General features: G+C 47.2%; 1 protein-coding gene across 5 annotated transcripts in view; it reads left to right on the top strand.

Moving 5' to 3' along the window:
* FNIP1 (folliculin interacting protein 1) overlaps nucleotides 1-17,216 on the top strand; it is a 70,065-nt gene that overhangs the window by 24,815 nt on the left and 28,034 nt on the right. For 3 of the 5 annotated variants that reach the window (XM_065691031.1, XM_065691034.1, XM_065691035.1), the window contains exons 2-3: nucleotides 6,476-6,602; nucleotides 15,539-15,682. In XM_065691031.1, coding sequence (XP_065547103.1) covers nucleotides 6,476-6,602; nucleotides 15,539-15,682 — 271 coding nt within the window. Of the gene's footprint in view, nucleotides 1-5,132; nucleotides 5,297-6,475; nucleotides 6,603-15,538; nucleotides 15,683-17,216 lie in introns of those variants that run through there. The other 2 variants (XM_065691033.1, XM_065691030.1) reach the window with 1 other exon arrangement.

Here is a 17,216-nt window from a genome sequence, read left to right as displayed (position 1 = left end):
GTTGTAATTTTGCCGAGGGAGGTGCAATCTGGTTGAATAATGTGAAACATTGTCTGCAGTGCTAATGGATTTAACTAAGGAGCGTTTGTGTGTGTGTTTTAAAACAGATATTCCAAAAGAAATAGAGCGTGTGTGTGGATGTGCGTGTGTTTGCAGGGATAGATGTGCTTAAATCAGCTAGAAGCTGAGCAGGTCCCTTCTGAAATGACGTACCTGAAGTAGTCCTGAAAACGCTCTATGAAATTACTAATCGTAGATTCTGAAGTGCTGTAAAATGCAAAGTTACTCAAAGTGCTGTGTGTCTTTAACAAACCCTTCCAACCTGTCTTATTTTCGGTATCACGCTCCAGGTTATGACTAATGTGTTAACCAGACTGCACCTAATTTGTATATATTGCATCTTTTTGCTTGTGGAAAGGCATCTGGATCATGTATAGGGCTTCGGTGTATTAATCAGGTGTCTTAATGAGAGCCAAGTGACTTGGTAGAAGGGAGGAAAACAATGAAAGCAAACTAAAGTCAGCTTCATGTGCAGTTAAACAACTGGACAGAGCCAAGGACCTTGGGAGCCAGTTGAAGTTTAGGTCCAAGTTTATTATACCGAGTGTGCAGCATCTGGCTGACTGTGTGCCTAGTGTACAGTATGTGCTTAGTATAAGCAGGAGAAGTTTCCTGAGGCTCAAGCAGTGCAGCTATTCAAGGTGAGGATTGCTAAGCTGGTAAATTAATGAGACAGACTTAGAGATGGAGCGTGGAGCTGACCTCTGTGGTGCTGCAGTGCCTGTGGACCTGTCCCCCCCCTTCAAGACATGAAAAGGGATCTCTGTTTTCTAAATAGAACCTTATTTCCTTGTGATTAACCTGAACAATGCAACCGCAGCAAGCAGCTGCCCCTCGTGGCTGGTTGTCCCTGAGGTGATCCATGTATCAGCCCTTCCAAGCCACTCCTTGGCTTCTGAGAAACCCCCCTGAGGTCAGCGTGATGGAGAGCAGCATCACCCAGGGTGCTGGGTCAGCTCCTTCGCAATCCATCGTCACGGGCTCCCTCCGTGGCTGCGGTCAAGTCGCAAGCGCTGGTTTTCTCTGCAGAATCAGCAGGCATTCACCACAGCGGTCCCACAACCCTGGGGTGACCTCAGCTTTTGAAAGACAAGTGCCTCGCAAACTGTCTTCCAAGTATTGGCCCCGTGGTTTCTCTAGGGACCTTCCTCCTCCTCACAGCCTCAGTCATGTCAGCAGCATGGAAGGGGAATCTCTCGCTGAAAATGCCAGCTTTGCAGATCAGCCTGAATCGCCCTTGTCATGTGAATCCTCATGAAGTTCTGTTGTGTTTCAGGTGGTGTTACGAAAAAACAGATAATCTGCCCATGCCGCTTTAAAAAAAGCTGATGGATGGTCTTCCAAGGCTGGAAGCATTATTAACGTGCCGTACATTGCTGTTTTCATTGCTTCCAAATGAGTTGTGCTCTGTCAGAAAGGTCTACACAGCTGTCTTGGTACAGTGATGGACCAGTAAGAAGTGAATTATTGAATTGCAGTAAGAAGGTATTAAAATGTGTGATACCCTTCCCATGTGTCCCATATACTCAACTTTCGTTGTATCTTTTCAAAGTCAAAAGAGAAAGCAAATCACTAGCAGATAAACATGCAGAGGAATTTGGGCAGGAGAAGGGTATCCCTTAGTGGAAAAGGCACCTCAGTCAGAGTGAGAGGTGTATGATGTGGTGGCTGCACTCAGCAAGGACCATTCTGCTTTTGCTTCTGATCACTCTTCCCTGTAAGAAAGCAAGCGCAGGAGCCTGAGTACTGCTGGGCTTTGTATGTACAGGTGAGAATGCTTTGATGTGGATGTGCATCTCTATGGAGATAATCTGCATCTGAAACATCCCTTTGGAATGAGCTCTTATTTGCAGTGTAAACCCTTCAAGACAACCTCTGTCCAATGCTGTGTAGAAGTTGGCTGGGTCTAAGCACTGCTGTAACAACGCTAATACATGGAGAGTATCACCTGCAGGAGTTGGAGATAAGCCCTAGGGATCCCTGTACCTTTGTCCTGATGCTCAACAGGAGCAAAGGAAGACGTTTCCTTTCACATGGCAGGCATGGAGCAGGGTAGACCTGCTCTGCCCTGGCTGTTCCTGGCAGCCTTTTACCAAGGTGCTAACATGAAAACCACGCAGAACAGATAAGCTGGCGTAACCTATAAATATCATTTGCGTAGATGCTTTTAAAAATAGTTCCAAGTGATTCATCACCAGGCAACTTTTATAACTATGGGTAACATGATGTAGGAAAACAATAGTTCGATAGTTTCAACTTACTTCTTCAATGGTTAGTCACAGGCTGGCTTCGAGCAGCTTTACTTTTTAGCCAACTCTTTTAGAACTACCTGCTGAATACTGTGATCAGTTTGCTTCAAGTGCTTCTCTTTAAGACTTCTAAAATGCTTGTTAATAATTAAAAGGCAATCGGATACTATCTAAGCTGTGTTAATATAAAATAGTTTTACAGGTAGTCTCAGATGGGGAAAAATAGCATTGAGCTAAACCTTGAAGGTAATGAAGAAGTGCTGCTCATGTTGCAGTGGCAACAAGGAGGAAGGAATGTGTTTGCTTTCAATTACAGGGGCAAATCTCATGTTTTAATTGGTGGAGTGGTAATGAAGGATTTGTGTTTGTTGTTTCATCTGTTGCAACTTGCACACAGCGTAGTAATAGCAATTTAAAGCCATTCGGTTGCCTCTTGCTGGGGAACGTCTATGGGAGTAATGAACTCCAGGAATTAGATACGGGAGAAAAATCTGTCCTCGGAGAGCATTTGGAGTTCTGGATTGCCATGCAGCTCGTAGTGCAGGTGTCGGGAAGCGTGGAATGGAGCTGTAAATGTAAGCTACAAATGATATTCCTAGTGTTTGAAGGTAAAAAAGGCAAGAAAACAGAACGGATGAAAGAGAAGAGCTGAACAATAGTAGTACTGAAGGGTGAACATGCATGAAAATACCCTTTTTCAGGCCTTGAATTCTTTATTAAGAGTTTCTGATCATTTCATCGTTCTTCACATGCAGGTTTGCCTTTCTGTCCCAAAGAATTCCGTTCCTTTTGTGTTTTGTACTTAGCATCTGTGCGCTGGGGGGTTGGACCGGATGACTTCCAGAGGTCCCCTCCAATCTCAACTAGGCTGTCATTGGGTGACATCTGCTTGTACAGGGTTTGCTCCTGAAACCTCCCACCCAGCATTTATGTATCAATGGATTTCCACCCCATTCATTCATATGGATGTTTCTGAATATCTCATTCAAGAAAAGCCACTGTTGGTGTAGTGGAGATCTCCACAGGGCTGGTGTCCCGCTCACTGCTTCTTCTCTTGCTCAACGCATGAGCTTGCAGCGCTAACTTCCCAATCGCTTCCACTGGTGAAAAGGCTGTTGGGCTTTTCTCAGTGGTGGCTTTTATGTTTGTTTGTTCACTGTTCGTTTCTGTGTTTTCCTCAATCAGTTTCAAGGGGATACCAAAGAGTGGTAGATAGGTCACACAGGAGAGCTGTCACTTAGTGCAGGAGATGGAGACTCGCCTTGCATTAACATTGCTGGAACATCTGATTCTGCATCTCCTGCTTTTCCTATGAGGATCTCGGGAAAACATCAGTTAAATGTCAAAGTTGGTTTCCATTTATAAACAGAACTGATTCTCTTCAGTAGATCTAGGTCAGTTTTCATCGGTGCTGGAGTATTGCCCCGGTCTGTTTGTTTTGAGAACATGCCCTGTGTATTGCACGCAGGAATTTGTACGTTTCTAGGGATAATCTATCCAGATACCATGTTCAGCGGTATTCCAAAGCCGCTAGCAACAAAAGCAGAGCTGCTCAGTGTCCTGCTTCCTCCTGGTGGGGCCGGGTCGGAGGTGCCAGCCTGCCTCTGTTCACTGTCTGTCTAAATGAACTTTCCCCCAACTCTCATCAAGTTCCTCCGGGTTTGGGAAGCGGCCCGCTATTGCCAGGGAACGTTTCTGCAAGGCTGAAATGTGCTTAAGGACTCCATTATGTAACAGAGATAACGCTTCCCTGGAATTAGCGCAAATTACGAGGGGTAATATCTCCTAAAAGCTCGTCTAGAGAAAGTTAAAATGTCATGTGAAGAAGCTGAGAAGTAAACAAGCTCTTGTTACCTTGATCCAGTGTGTTTCCGAATACAGCAAGAGTTTTATATTTAGCTTTCTCTCCTCTTAGTGTGTAATCTGCTCTTGGAGCTTTTTATAAGTAGACTTCCCTAAGATCTGGAACAGCTACTGCCCTTCTTTGCCAGTAATTTCAAAGTCAAATATCAGAAGCACTAGGTAATGGAAGAGATGCTTTTGTCTGAGCGTGGAGGGGAATGAAATGTGTTGCAAGGGTGGAGCAAGCGATAGCACCTTCTTGGCAAGGCATTTGTTGTTATTGTCACATAGCGTTTCTTTATAGGAGCCACAGTGGTCTATCTGGAAACAAAACGAGTTTCCAGACTTCCATGGAGTTCACTTAACTATATGGAGATGGTTCCTCCAGGAAGCCAGCTTATCCAGCAGTCCTCTCGCATCCTCATCCCTAGCTGAAGGCAGGCTCTAGTGCTTTTGAGATGACCACACTCATACACATCAGACAACATGGATTTTGTTGTCTTACATTTTCTGATACGCACGATGGGGCCCATGAGCAGAGCCCCCGGCAGCTGTAAGCTCTGCTCTGTGTTTGTCTCTGTGCTTGGTTTAAGGGACAGACTTGCGTGGTTTGCAGTCCACTCTGTGTGTGGGCACGTCCCTCTGTGGATGGTGCTTGGCTTTAGGTGCATAGAGCGTGCATAGCTCTTTGCCCCCAAATCTACACATCACGTTGCTTCAGCTTCAAGTTGCTCAAGCTTTTCCTTTTGTAACAAGCTGCTTTTGCCATTCGTTGCTCACTCTCTTCTCTACAGCTTCTGTTTTTCTCCCCTGTTGCTAAATGGTGGGGGTGAGCAGATTAGGAAATGGATTTCCTCCCTCAAGAGAGCAAGTAACTGTATGTCCTTGTGCTTAGTTTCACCTCCCTGGGACCACAGTAGGTGTAAAGCCTGTGGATCTAAGTTGGAGAGTCTTAAAAACTTCAGATAGGCAACCGTACCTTTGGTGTTCAAACTGATGCTGCGACCTGTTATAGGAGTTGTTGGGTTACAAATCGTCATTCACATCCTGATCACAGAGAGCATGTGTGCGGGGAAGGAAACCTTTTGGTTGGCTAATGAGGGACAGAGGAAAATACACCATAATCTTGGAGTCTGCTGTGCCAGGTTTACTTTAATCCATATTATCTCTTACAGCTGGCTTTCTGCTGCAATAAAGGTACAGCTTATAAACAGGGAGCCTGTGTCCTTCATTAATGGCTGGAAAGTTCCAGCGCCTCGTTTCTCACTTCTCGGGCTTTCATGCTAATGCAGCTTGCCTAAAAGCCAAGGATGAGGAAGATAGAATTTCACCTGGTCTAGGAAATGGCTTGTAACTAGCTGAAAGATGATTCCCTCTGGTTTCATGGATAGAGCAGGCATCTTGTTTCCAAGAACTGAGAAGGTACCAGTGAAAATGGATTCCCAAGCCCATGGGCAACAGGAATTGCTGGGCTGTGATGGCCAGCGTTTTAAAATGGAATGCGATGACAAGGTTATACAGTTGGTGTTCAAGGCTGAGCCCTGCAGGTGCTCCCTTTGCCAAGCTCCTCTGGAGTCAGAGGCACTGGGGAAAGGCAGAGGCTCAGGAAGCTCCCTTCTTCCCTACAAAACCAGTTGGGAATAGGTGTGTTAGAAGAGGTTATTTCTGAATGCAGTGAGGACCTGAATATAGTCAGGTCCAAGCTACATGTGGCACTTGGCTTCCCAGCATCAAAGCATATGAATTAGTCTGAGTGTTCTAGTTTGTAATACTCCAGTTAGTTCGATACACGTATGTTACTGCAGTGTGAAACCTGAAGAAGGGTGGAAAGGTACTTTGCATCTTTTCAGCTGTGGAGTTCAGTGCTTTGCCAACCCATGGCTGCAAATGCAGAAACTCATTACTTAAGGGAGAGGCCACTGTGCATATAGACCTTTCTGCTTTTGAATTGTGAGGGCTTTCAAGCTAGTGCTTGCACTGATGAGGGACTTGTGGGTTCTGGTTGTTGGTTTTTTTGTCTTTGAACACAAAAGCTGAGTTTTCCCATGACTTTGATTTCAGAAAGCTGGAACTTGAAGAAAACATTCACTATCACAAAACAGAGCGCAAGAACTGGGAATGCTGCACGCGTCATTGTATATGTTTGTAGTGGATTGATACCATTTGTGCCAGAAATGATTCTGGCTACAGGATAAAAGGGTGTGATGAAATGGCATTGCATTTGCTCAACTTCATGCTTTGTATATACAGCTAATGCAGAAAGAACAGTGTAATGAAGAGTTGTGGTGATTGATCCTTTTGCTCTTGTATTTTTTCAATCAAAGCTGGCCCTTGCCGGAGTTTGACCCAAGTCAGATCCGACTGATCGTGTACCAGGACTGCGAGAGGAGAGGCCGCAATGTCTTGTTTGACTCCAGCGCTAAAAGGAAAATAGAGGATGTTTCGGTCTCGGTGAGTATTTGCCTGACTTACGTGGCTGTGGTCTGTATGCTTTTAAGGTTGCTAAATCACAAAGGTTCTGTTCGATCCACATTAGCATTTAAGCATCGGTTATATGCAGAGCTATATTTAAATGCCTGTTGCAAATTATTCAGGCTTCAGTGATTTCACTCTTCACAGCTTTAAATACTGTAGTGATCTCTTCCTTCCCGGGCTCATCTGCTTTCTGCTCCTGCAGAGAGGATTCCTTCCTGGGGCTGCAGCAGGCAGTGCTAGGGGCTGAGGCAGGGCATAAACTGGTGTTTATGGATGTGCTTTTATACCGTGGTGGGGTCTGCATTCTCAGTCCTGTGCTGTGTCCTCCGTTGTCCTGTTTGGGCAGCTTTCACCAGTTGGTGTTTCTGTGCTTTGCTGCCAATTTTTCCCACAAAGTTACTTGAAAACTTTTCCTCCGCTTTTCCTTTTGGCATGGTCTGCATGGTAATCTGTTAATTGAGACTGTGATGGGCGCAGTCAGATGAGGCTACTTCCTTCTAAGGGCTCTGGCCAGAGGATTAATTTCTACCCACGGCGCTATTGTAAGTGGTTGTGTGAGGTTGGACAGCTTTGAACTTCCTTTTCACCATCTCTAAAAACATTCACAAACCATTTTAAGCTCTGCATGCAGAACGCATTGTGAAAACTGAAATGCATGATCCCAGCTGCTTTTACGGATAGCACCTACTCCATTCTGCAAGCAGGAGTACACAGAATAACATGTTACCCCAAGCCCTGGTTTTCGTGTTGGGTACTGGAGTACGGCCAGAAGATTCTTCATCCAGCTTTGTGAACTCTTCCAGCCTGTTGCTGAGTGCTGCCAGTCTGATGCTGCTCATCCCAAGTGCTCCCTATATCCTATTTCTGCACATCCTAACCTCTCGGAGTCACTTTGTGTCTCGTTGGGCAATAACTTCTAGGCTCCTCCATCACTACTCGAGCGCTTTTACAGCCATGAATCAAGACCCCTGTTTCCTAGTTCTTTCTGAGAACTGATGATGTAAATCAGGTTTCACGAATGTTGAACAAAATTCATCTTTCTTTGTCATTTTAACTTGGTAGAATGGTTTTATAGGTTAGAAGTTCCTGTTCTTCCAGGAGTTCTTGCCAGGAAAAGAGTTTTTTAAGGACAGGGTATCTTTTGAAGTGGTTTATTGGCATGAATTGTTGTCTATGCTTCTTACTATTACTTCATTAATCGCAAAGTGCTACTTCATTAATAACAAAGGCAGTGTACAGTATAAATCCTCTTGCCGTATTTGAGCTGATTGCTTGAAAGCCTATCTGTACATGCACAGTGAACTTGCAAACTTCCCTGCTTTGACTTATTTCAGGCAGGTTGATGGCTGTGGCAGCTCAACAGCAACAGAATAAAAGGCTGATAATGAAGCTAATACAGTTCCTTATGAATCTCTCCTTTTTCTTTGCTGAAGGGGAAGGAAATAGTTGTATTCCCCATCTCTATGAAATGAATATGTGAGACTGGTGGAGGAATGCTGTTCCCAGGGTGTTTGATGTGCCCAGTACTCATTCCTAGTAACTTGATATATTTCTTCCTTTTTTGTGTATTAGGAGACTTTGAATCTCTTGCAGCCTTTGCTTGCCTTGATACCTGCCTTACAGAGCACTTGGATAACATCATGTCAGGCAGAGCTTTCCCTGTAGAACAAAGTTTTGCAGTAGCAGAAGCATTATGCAGGTAAAAACGTGCAGAAGGGGCTCAGCTCAGCTCAGTGCAGGCGCATGCAGTCTGCAGCAGGCTCTGCCCAAGGCCGAGGCATTGCGTTGTTGATTTTTCTCGCTCTTTATCGTGATTTTCCTTAGCAAAGGCACACCCTGCCTGTACAAAGCCACATCTTGGCTCTAAGCACATTCCAAGGCACTCTTGCCCTTTTGCAGCCAGACGTGTGTGGGCTGGGCACTCTCCCTTCTGAAAGGGTATCTGTGTAGCACCCCACGAAAGCCAGCGCTTTCTCCATCTCTCCTTCCCTGCCCCATTTCCTACTGTGATTTATACCTCTGGGTTTGCAGATAACACTGAGGGGAGGTTTGCAAGAGTGCCTAGCAGTGGCCAGACTGTGCTGGTTGAAGTCTGATCACTCTGATGTGGAGAACTGAGAGGGTTTCTGTTTGCTTTACATTGCTGTGCTCTTCAGTCCCCATTTTCAGTTGCTCATGAGATGTGAAAGCATTTACAATTTAAGAGTCGTACGCCTGCAGCAAGGTGAGATACACTTTGTTCTATTTTATATCTCTAATCTCTGCATATGTCAAGAGTTGTGGACCAGGGTTGAACATGGCTCACTCATTTGGATTCTGTAAAGGACGGGATGGTAATAAAATTCAAGGAGCATCAGAGCAAACTTTTCCAGACACAGAGGCTTCAGGATATAGAGAGGTAGGCTCTGGCATCTTGATGAGTGAAAACTGCAGAGTGTGTGCTCACACCAACCTGGGCTCTAATTATTAAAGCATTACTGGGCTCATATGATCCGTGAGGGAAATGTGACTAGGACACAAATCAGGATTTTGTGTTTTCATTGGGGTTTCAGCCTCTTTGTGCTTCAACACAGCCAAATATTCGGTACACCAGAGTGTTGTGAGGGTGCTGCGCAGCGGCACAACAGAAGGCAGCTGGGGGTGTGCACTATGGCCATTGGAGTGTGTTGATTGCTCAGGAGAAGTGATGGTTTCCCCTGTTCTCGCTAGAGTTAAACTTGGCGAGCGGCAGCCGGGAGGCTCCGGGAATGTTGGCCGAAGGCAGTGCCAGGCGTTCCCACCGAGGCCGGGCGCGGACCCGCTGCGGGCAGCTGTGGGTGCTTGGCACGGGAGAGGCAGAGAGATCCCCCTTTGTGCCTCCTATGCCTTTTTTGGTGCTGAGCAGGAGAAGTTCTTCCCGGCTTTCCAGAGGATGGGATATTGATCCTGGGCTCTGTAAGCAGAGCTGGAAGGTTGCTGTGTCATGAGCATCAGGAAATGGGGCAGTTCCCCTGGCTCTTGCTAGAGTATCACAGAAGAGAGTGGCTGCCCTTTCCAGCCCTGTGACACTAGGAAGTGAGGAAATGCATCAGGACAGGCGTTTGCATGTTGAGTACTCCAGGGCAGCAGCTTACAGTGCCTAAAGGGGCTATAGGAAACCTGGAGAGGGGCTTTGGACAAGGGCCTGTAGGGCCAGGCCAAGGGGAATGGCTTGAACCTGCCCGAGGGGAGGCTGAGCTGAGCTCTTAGGCAGAAGCTCTTCCCTGTGAGGGTGCTGAGGCGCTGGCACAGGGTGCCCAGAGGAGCTGTGGCTGCCCCATCCCTGGCAGTGCTCAAGGCCAGGTTGGACACAGGGGCTTGGAGCAAGCTGCTCCAGTGGAAGGGGTCCCTGCCCGTGGCAGGGGTTGGGACTGGAGGAGCTTTAAGGTCCCTTCCAACCCAAACCAGGCTGGGATTACTGATGCCGTTACTAAATAGCCTTGGTCCACAGGTTCCCACAGGTTTTGGGGTATCAAAGTACTTGACAGGCAAGCTCATGAGATTCATCCACTGCCTGCTCTACAGAGTTGCTTCAGAGCTTATTCTTCATTACGAGTAAGTGTCTCATTTCCAATGGGGCTGTGTTACTTGATTTGCAGGTGACAGTTACTGGTTTCTGCTGGCAGATGCATTCCAGTGCCTGTCTGCTCCTGTCCTCCCACAGCGCTCTGCCTGGTGGCTGCACGAGGTTCCGCACACATGCATCCATCCCGTTGGGCTCCCAAGCCAGGAGCCATGTGTGAGCACACATAAGCTCCTCAGGACCGGATTCCTGGCTGGTTTGGATTTCAGACCAAGCACAACAAGCAGCTCCTTTTCCTTTTCAAGGTGCAGAGGCCTGGTGCTGGCTGGTGCTGAGCTCTCAGCTCGTCTCTGCCTTTCCTAACCCCTGCGTTTGGCTTCTCAACCTTGACGCCGCATTCACAGCAGCCTCACGCAGCACCTCTCTTGTATCTCACTGTGCTGTTGTGTGGCACAGGAGTTACCTCACCAGGTGCAAAGGCCGGCTGAAGTATGAGGAGTTTTCCTCCAAGGGCTGGAAATTGGGTGGGATAAAGATGGCAAAGAACTGGAGGGAGAAGTGGAAGTAAATCAAGGAAGAAGCTGGGAAGGGGAATGGTGTTTTAGGGCTTTCCTTGGAGCAGGCTGAATGAGTCCAGGGATGGGGTTAGGCATCCCATGTAAATGCTCCTTTTCTGTGGTCCACTGGTGACACATGACAGGACAGAGGTTACCCTTTAGGATTTGACTCAAGAGGGGTGCTCTGATGGATGTGTAAGCAGCTGAAAGCTTCTCTCAGTCTAAATGTCAGCCTGGAGGAAAGCATGGCGTCCAGAGAGGAAGGCAGGATGTTAAGGGACCATGAGGAGGAGGGAAGAAAGCAAGCAAGCGCTAAGCATCTGCTGAGCAGGGATCTAGACTTTAGGTGGTGTCCCTAAAGAGAAGGCAGTGGCTTGTTCCCAGGACCCGGGGGCAGAAGAGGATTTTCAGGAGGCTTTGTCTTATTTCCTGGAAGAAATGAAAGAGAAGGAGTGTCCTGGGGTGCAGAATGTGAGATCTAGAGGTGGACGTGGATTGGGGAGTGAAAAGTTCCCTTTTGCCATGTAACCGAGTTGTCTTCATCGGTGGGATAACGTACCTGAAAGGCCGTATGACACTTCATCTCCTGCCACCAGTTTCTTTCACTCCAAATGCCATATTCATCCCAAAGCAGAAGAATGGAATGCTGTTTTAAAGAAGCCAGGATTAGCCACGTGCTCCGATGCACTCGAGCACTGGATACGTGTTGGACAGCAAATTGCTTTGAGGGGTCAGTAACTGGATAGCGAGCCTTTGGCTTTTAGGTGAGTTGTGTGAAATGAGACTCTGGCTCTCGGAGGACAGGTTTCTAAGCAGGAATGGGGGGTTACTGGTGAAGTAGGGGGGTGTCATAGAATAGTTCGGGTTGGAAAGGACCTTAAGATCATCCAGTTCCAACCCCCCTGCCATGGGCAGGGACACCTCACACTAAACCATCCCACCCAAGGCTTCATCCAACTGTCGGTTGTCTTCACTCCATCCACTGACCTTTCAGTAATAGAGGAACTTGGCAACCCTGGAAATAAAGGGAGAATGCAGCACTTGACAGTTGCGTTTTGGGAAGGAACCTGGATTTTTACAGCAGCACTTGGAGGGGAGGAGTGAATGCCTGTTCATGTTACTCTCCTGTCTTAGGTGGATGCATACATTTAATGACAAATCCAGACCAACGCATATTAATAGAGCAAAAGAGTTAATTTATCTAGTTTGGCATATTTTCCCAGCTTTGCTGAAAACCCTGTTCTAGAAATAAGGGACAAAGAGTGGCAGCTTTGCCTGGAGGTACAGATTTCTCTGTCACTGCCATCACAGTGGTATTTGAGCACCTGCTGTCGCAGAAGAGGAGGCAAAGAGTAAAGCATATGATGGCATTTCTCTTCCCTTCTGCCACTCACAGCCCTCATGCACACAGCCTGGATTTAGTTCAACACACCAGGCTCCTTTCAACTTTCTTCTTATCCCCGAAGCAGAACTTGCCCAGCAGAAACTCCTCTTCCTGGGCACGTCCTTTCCATTCACGGAGGAATTTATAGACCTCGTGGCAAAGAGTTAAAGGTCTTTGCTGATAAGAGGTGGAGAAAAGAGGCTCCAACAGCAGCACTGCAGAAGGAAACTCCTTTGTACCCTGTCGTACTATAAAGACTGAGTTACCTCCAGTTCTACCTGAGAGGTCCCCAAGGCTTCCCGCAGACGATGACCTCTAATGTAAGAGCTGTGATTGCCAGGAAGCCCTTGGAGCTGGGCGGAATCCGCAGCGAGCTGGCAGGGAAGGAACACGGAGTGTGACCGCAGCGGGGAGAGCTGCGCGGAGCCAGGAGCGGCAGCTGCCCGCGGCATCCTTCCAGCAGATGTTGTGCTTCCAGCACACGGGAGCGTTCCGGAGGGCTCCAGCAGCACTTTGCCTCGGGATCTCATCTGTCACAACGGTGTTTGGGAGGAAAAGCCACAGTTCCCAAACATTCCCTTGTGCAGTTCTTCATCCTTTTAAGTTATCTTTGTAGTTCTGGAAACCTGGCTTGAATATCTGTGGAATATTGTATTGGAATGTGAGTAATCCCACTGCGTTGATGCAGAGTATCTGGAGATTGGTAGGGGCCAGGATTTCACTGACGTTTGGAGGCTCAAACTGCAGAGAGGGGCACTGTGGGTACTTGATCTCTGCGGGTTGGTCTCGAGCACATGCGAAGTTGTAAAAGAGCAAACACCAAAATTCATCCCTGAGCTGCGTTTTAGGAGGGATTCAGTGGTCAAAAAGGTCTGGAAAGGGGTGTCTGAAAGATCCTGGCCTCATTTACAGGCTCCTTGCAGGAGTCTTGCTTCATTAAACCCCACTGCAGAGGCCAAGCAGCCGTTTTCCTGGTTTGCTATTTAAATCACGCAGCTATTACTTCAAGATACCAGACTCCTCAATGGACATAAGGAAAGCTGCTGTGCAGTGAAACGCAGCGATATTGAGAAGAAATGATTTAAAAGTAAGCAATTTGCAAACATAGGCGGTGTGGTTTTAGTGCACAGAGGGTTTGTTCCACCTGTAGCAATGCGTTTGTGGCTTTCCAGTCCCCAGGAAGCTCAGTTAGAATTGTGCCTTTTGAGAAGGAACTTTCAACATCTGATGGAAAATGCAAGCCGAGCTGTGGTTTGCCTGCAAAAGCTGCTGTAACCCTGTGGATTTGATGTGGTTTTATCACATGATGCCTGCCTAGCCTGGGACATTGTTGTTTGTGTCAGAGATAAAATGCAATTCGAGTTCACGAGTTCCTGCTGAAGTCATATGATGATCATTCACATGTTCCAGCCATTGTGCACTGTGCTCGAGCCATTAGCACATCTCCATATTGCATGAATACAGTGATGTTGTAAGGAGAGGATGCTGCGGGGGGGGGGGGGCATACATGCCAGTGAAGCACAGGGCTGCTGAATGCTTCCTTCCCCTCTGCTCAGGGTTACGGATTTGTCTGCACATTTTTCCTTAAGGCTTGCTTTCCATGGCTGCGGCTCTCTGTTGGGAGCAGCACTGCGGAATGCTGCGTGGAGCTCGCTCATCCCTGACACGTTCTGCTGGTTTGCTGATTCTCACCCACAGTTAAGGCCGAATAGAAGTCACTTGTCCCTAGCTAAGGAATCTGCACAGCCCAGGGCAGAGGCATGGGATTCCCATCTTCTCCCTCACCAAAACCCCTCTGCAGCAGTCCGGCAGCTGTCTTTTTGTTGCTGGTTATCAAGCAGAGTCATGAAGTTATTACCCTGTGCCTTCATCACACACTTCTCTGTGTGCCTTTTTCATAGCTGTTGAGACTGCTCATGTTCCTGAATGAAGGGGGGAGTTTGGGCTGTGGACCTGTGGGGCCAGAGGTGGGGCTGTGATGCATGACAGCACTGCTGTGTTTCCATCGGTCCCTTGAACCTTGCTTCCCATAGGGATTGCTTCCAGCTTGCTCTTCTAGTTTGGTGATTGTATAGGGAACGTTAATAGGATCACAGCCTGGTTCGGGGTGGAGGACTTTAAAGCTCCTCCAGCTTCAACCCCTGCCCCGGGCAGGGACCCCTTCCACTGGAGCAGCTTGCTCCAAGCCCCTGTGTCCAACCTGGCCTTGAGCACTGCCAGGGATGGGGCAGCCACAGCTTCTCTGGGCGCCCTGTGCCAGCGCCTCAGCACCCTCACAGGGAAGAGCTTCTGCCTAATATCATGTTAATTAAGAAAGTTTTAGGGCAGAGTTAGTGTCTAATTTAGAGCAGTGCAGACTATTTCTGTCTCCTGGTGCTGCCCACTGGCAAATGGAAGTAACTCCAACCTTAACGTGGGCGTGTTGAAATGTAATGAGTACATGTTAAATACACTGAGATCTTTAGGTGAAGAGGGCTGCCTAATGCCTTTTCAAATGGCATTGCCTAACACGGATGCTGTTTCTCCTTGGGATGCCAGATTCACAGGGGAAATCACTAATGTTTTTAAACAGTGAAGAAAACAGTAGTGAAGCATCTCTATTGCCAGTGATGGCCAATACTGTGTGTGCACAATTGGCACAGGTCCTGCCACTGTGTTCCTGCCCCATCCAAGCCCTCCTGACTCCCTCTTATGCTATGCTTTATGCCTGCATCTCCATCATAAATCACTCCTAGGACCATTTCTGCATCGCTCTGTGACACTTCTCTAGCTTCCCTGTAACACTGACTGTGTTGTTCAGCTTGGGCCATTTTCAGCCTCACAATTCCCTTGTGCTGCAAACAAGAGGAACGTGTCACCTCTGTGCCACTCTTTGATATGACATGGGGAGTAAGACACAGCTAGGGAGAGATCTGTAAAAACAGTATCTTTTCTCCTCGGTTATCCTTGTGACATGAATCTTCCTGTGGTGTTCCTGTTTAGTTATTCCTAATCAGTGTGTTTTCCTGTACATGATGATCTGCTCCTGGTCAGGATCTGTGCCCATCACACCGCTGGGTCACCTCTGCCCCATTGCGCACAGGGAGTGAGGTGAAGGCAGCTGGAGCCTGTTGTTGCCATCCTGCCTTTAAATGCTTTGGTACCATCCTTTCTCCTAATCCTGGGTCTTAAAAAGTCATTTGCAAAGCTTTAGAGAGGGATGGTTACTTGGGAAAATGGAGCTGGAGTGACCTGTTTGCTCCTGGCTCACAGATCAGCCTTCTCATGTACATCCAGGCTGCAAGAGACACTAATAAATCCTCTGTTAACTGTTTTCCTGGGGCATAAACCTTTGAGCTGTTAAATACCTTACCTAAACAGGTAGGTACAGTGCTGCTAAGCAGTGGTTTCAGATCACGGATCTTAGCGTGTCCCATACATTGTGTTTCAGAAACTCTGCAGCGATGCTCAGGTGCGAGTGTTTGGGAAGTGCTGCCAACTGAAGCCTGGAGGAGACAGCTCTTCTTCCTTGGATAGTTCGATCAATTCATCCTCCTCGTTCTCTGATCCAAAAGAGCAATGCCCAAAATACCAGGTGAGTCACTTTCGCCTTTGTTTTTTTTGCATAACCCGTGTCAAATACCAGTGCCAGGTGAGGTACTGAATGTTGTAAAGGGCTTGAAATCGGAGGCTGGCAGTGGAAAGCAGTTTTCAGTCAAAATCTGACTTTGGTTCTGAGTCAGTAATGTTTAATTCGGTCGCTTCGGGGTTGAACAAGTGTAAAACCAACCAGCTGGTTCTCTCGGGATGTGCTTGAATGGCGGAGGTTTCTCCAGGGCATTTGTTCTGTCTCATGACCCGAGTGATAACACTGGTTCGGTACGATGAGACTTGGCACAAATGCCTTATCTTGGTATAGGTAAGGTAGTTTATTTTACTTCATTGCTGAATACGAGGGGGATAACAGAGAAAAGCACTGTCTGTAGGGAGAGGCTGTGTAACAGCTTTATAACAAGGGATTCGGTGTGCTTGAGTTACATTTTACATAAGAGATTTTGGCCGTGAGAGTAGCTGGAGTCATCTGACACGGATATATTTCTGTCATCTCTCCTTCCATGGATCACAAGTGTTTTATATTAAGCCGCCCTAAAATAGAACTAAGCCCTTCCACTCTTTGTAATGAAGTAATTGTGTGTTTGAGGGAAGCTGCTATCTCCACAACCTGTTCTGCAGTACAGTACTACTGATGGCTTAATCTCCATGGATATAAATGAAGAACCTTTCAGTGTCGCGACAGCTCTCGCTCGATTTGGCGAGCTGCGTATTCTTGTTTTCTCTTGTCTCATCACACTCTTTTCCACAGCTTTCCTAAGGTGGCTGAAGATCTGTTTTCCAGTCCTCCCTTCCTGGAAGGGCATTTAGCTGCGGTTCTGAAAGGAAGAGCCATTTCTGTCAGCAGCTTCCTCCCAGCACAGAATAACCTCCTTCATGCATTGTCTGACCAAGAAAAATGATGCCCCCCACTATCCAGAAATTGTTTCTCCTACTGAGCCAGGCTCTGTGCAAACAATGGTCAATGTTATTAAAGGAAATCAACTTCAGTGGTCGGCATGATGGTGTATTTTAAGGCTGTGGAAAGTTTTCCCTTTCAAGTCTCTGTTTCCTCACACGTATCACTTAGTCAAAACCTGAGTGAGTTGAGCTGAAATGATGCGCGGCTACGTGACACGCTCAGAAAGCGGTGAGGGTTCCAGCTTTGGTGGGTATCTGTTGTAAACTACCTGCTGCTCCTTCCAGGTGTCCCAGTGAGGGAGCAGAGAGCTGTAAATACAAGAGCTCTTTACTGCACACTAAAAGTCAGCGTCATGCGTGCAGGAGGGCTGGAGTAAGTTTGCGCAGACATCACTCAGCCCGGCATTCCCCATCTTCTAACTGCTGCGTGTGAAACCTCAGGAGATGCTTCATGTACTTGTAGTATTTATAGCCCCTTTAGCTTGTTTGCTTTCGAAAGCTATAAAATGGAAGTTCAAATAATACAATGCTATGGGACTTTTTAAATAGTTCTTTATGTTTCCTTGTTTAAATACGCTTGGACTGTGTACGAGCAACTCTCGTTGTGAGCTGAAACA

The sequence above is a fragment of the Lathamus discolor genome, chromosome 10, assembly GCF_037157495.1.
Source record: "Lathamus discolor isolate bLatDis1 chromosome 10, bLatDis1.hap1, whole genome shotgun sequence".
NCBI classification, from domain to species: domain Eukaryota; kingdom Metazoa; phylum Chordata; class Aves; order Psittaciformes; family Psittacidae; genus Lathamus; species Lathamus discolor.
Note: the sequence above shows the minus strand (reverse complement) of the source record. Positions and strands in the feature narration are given on the sequence as shown.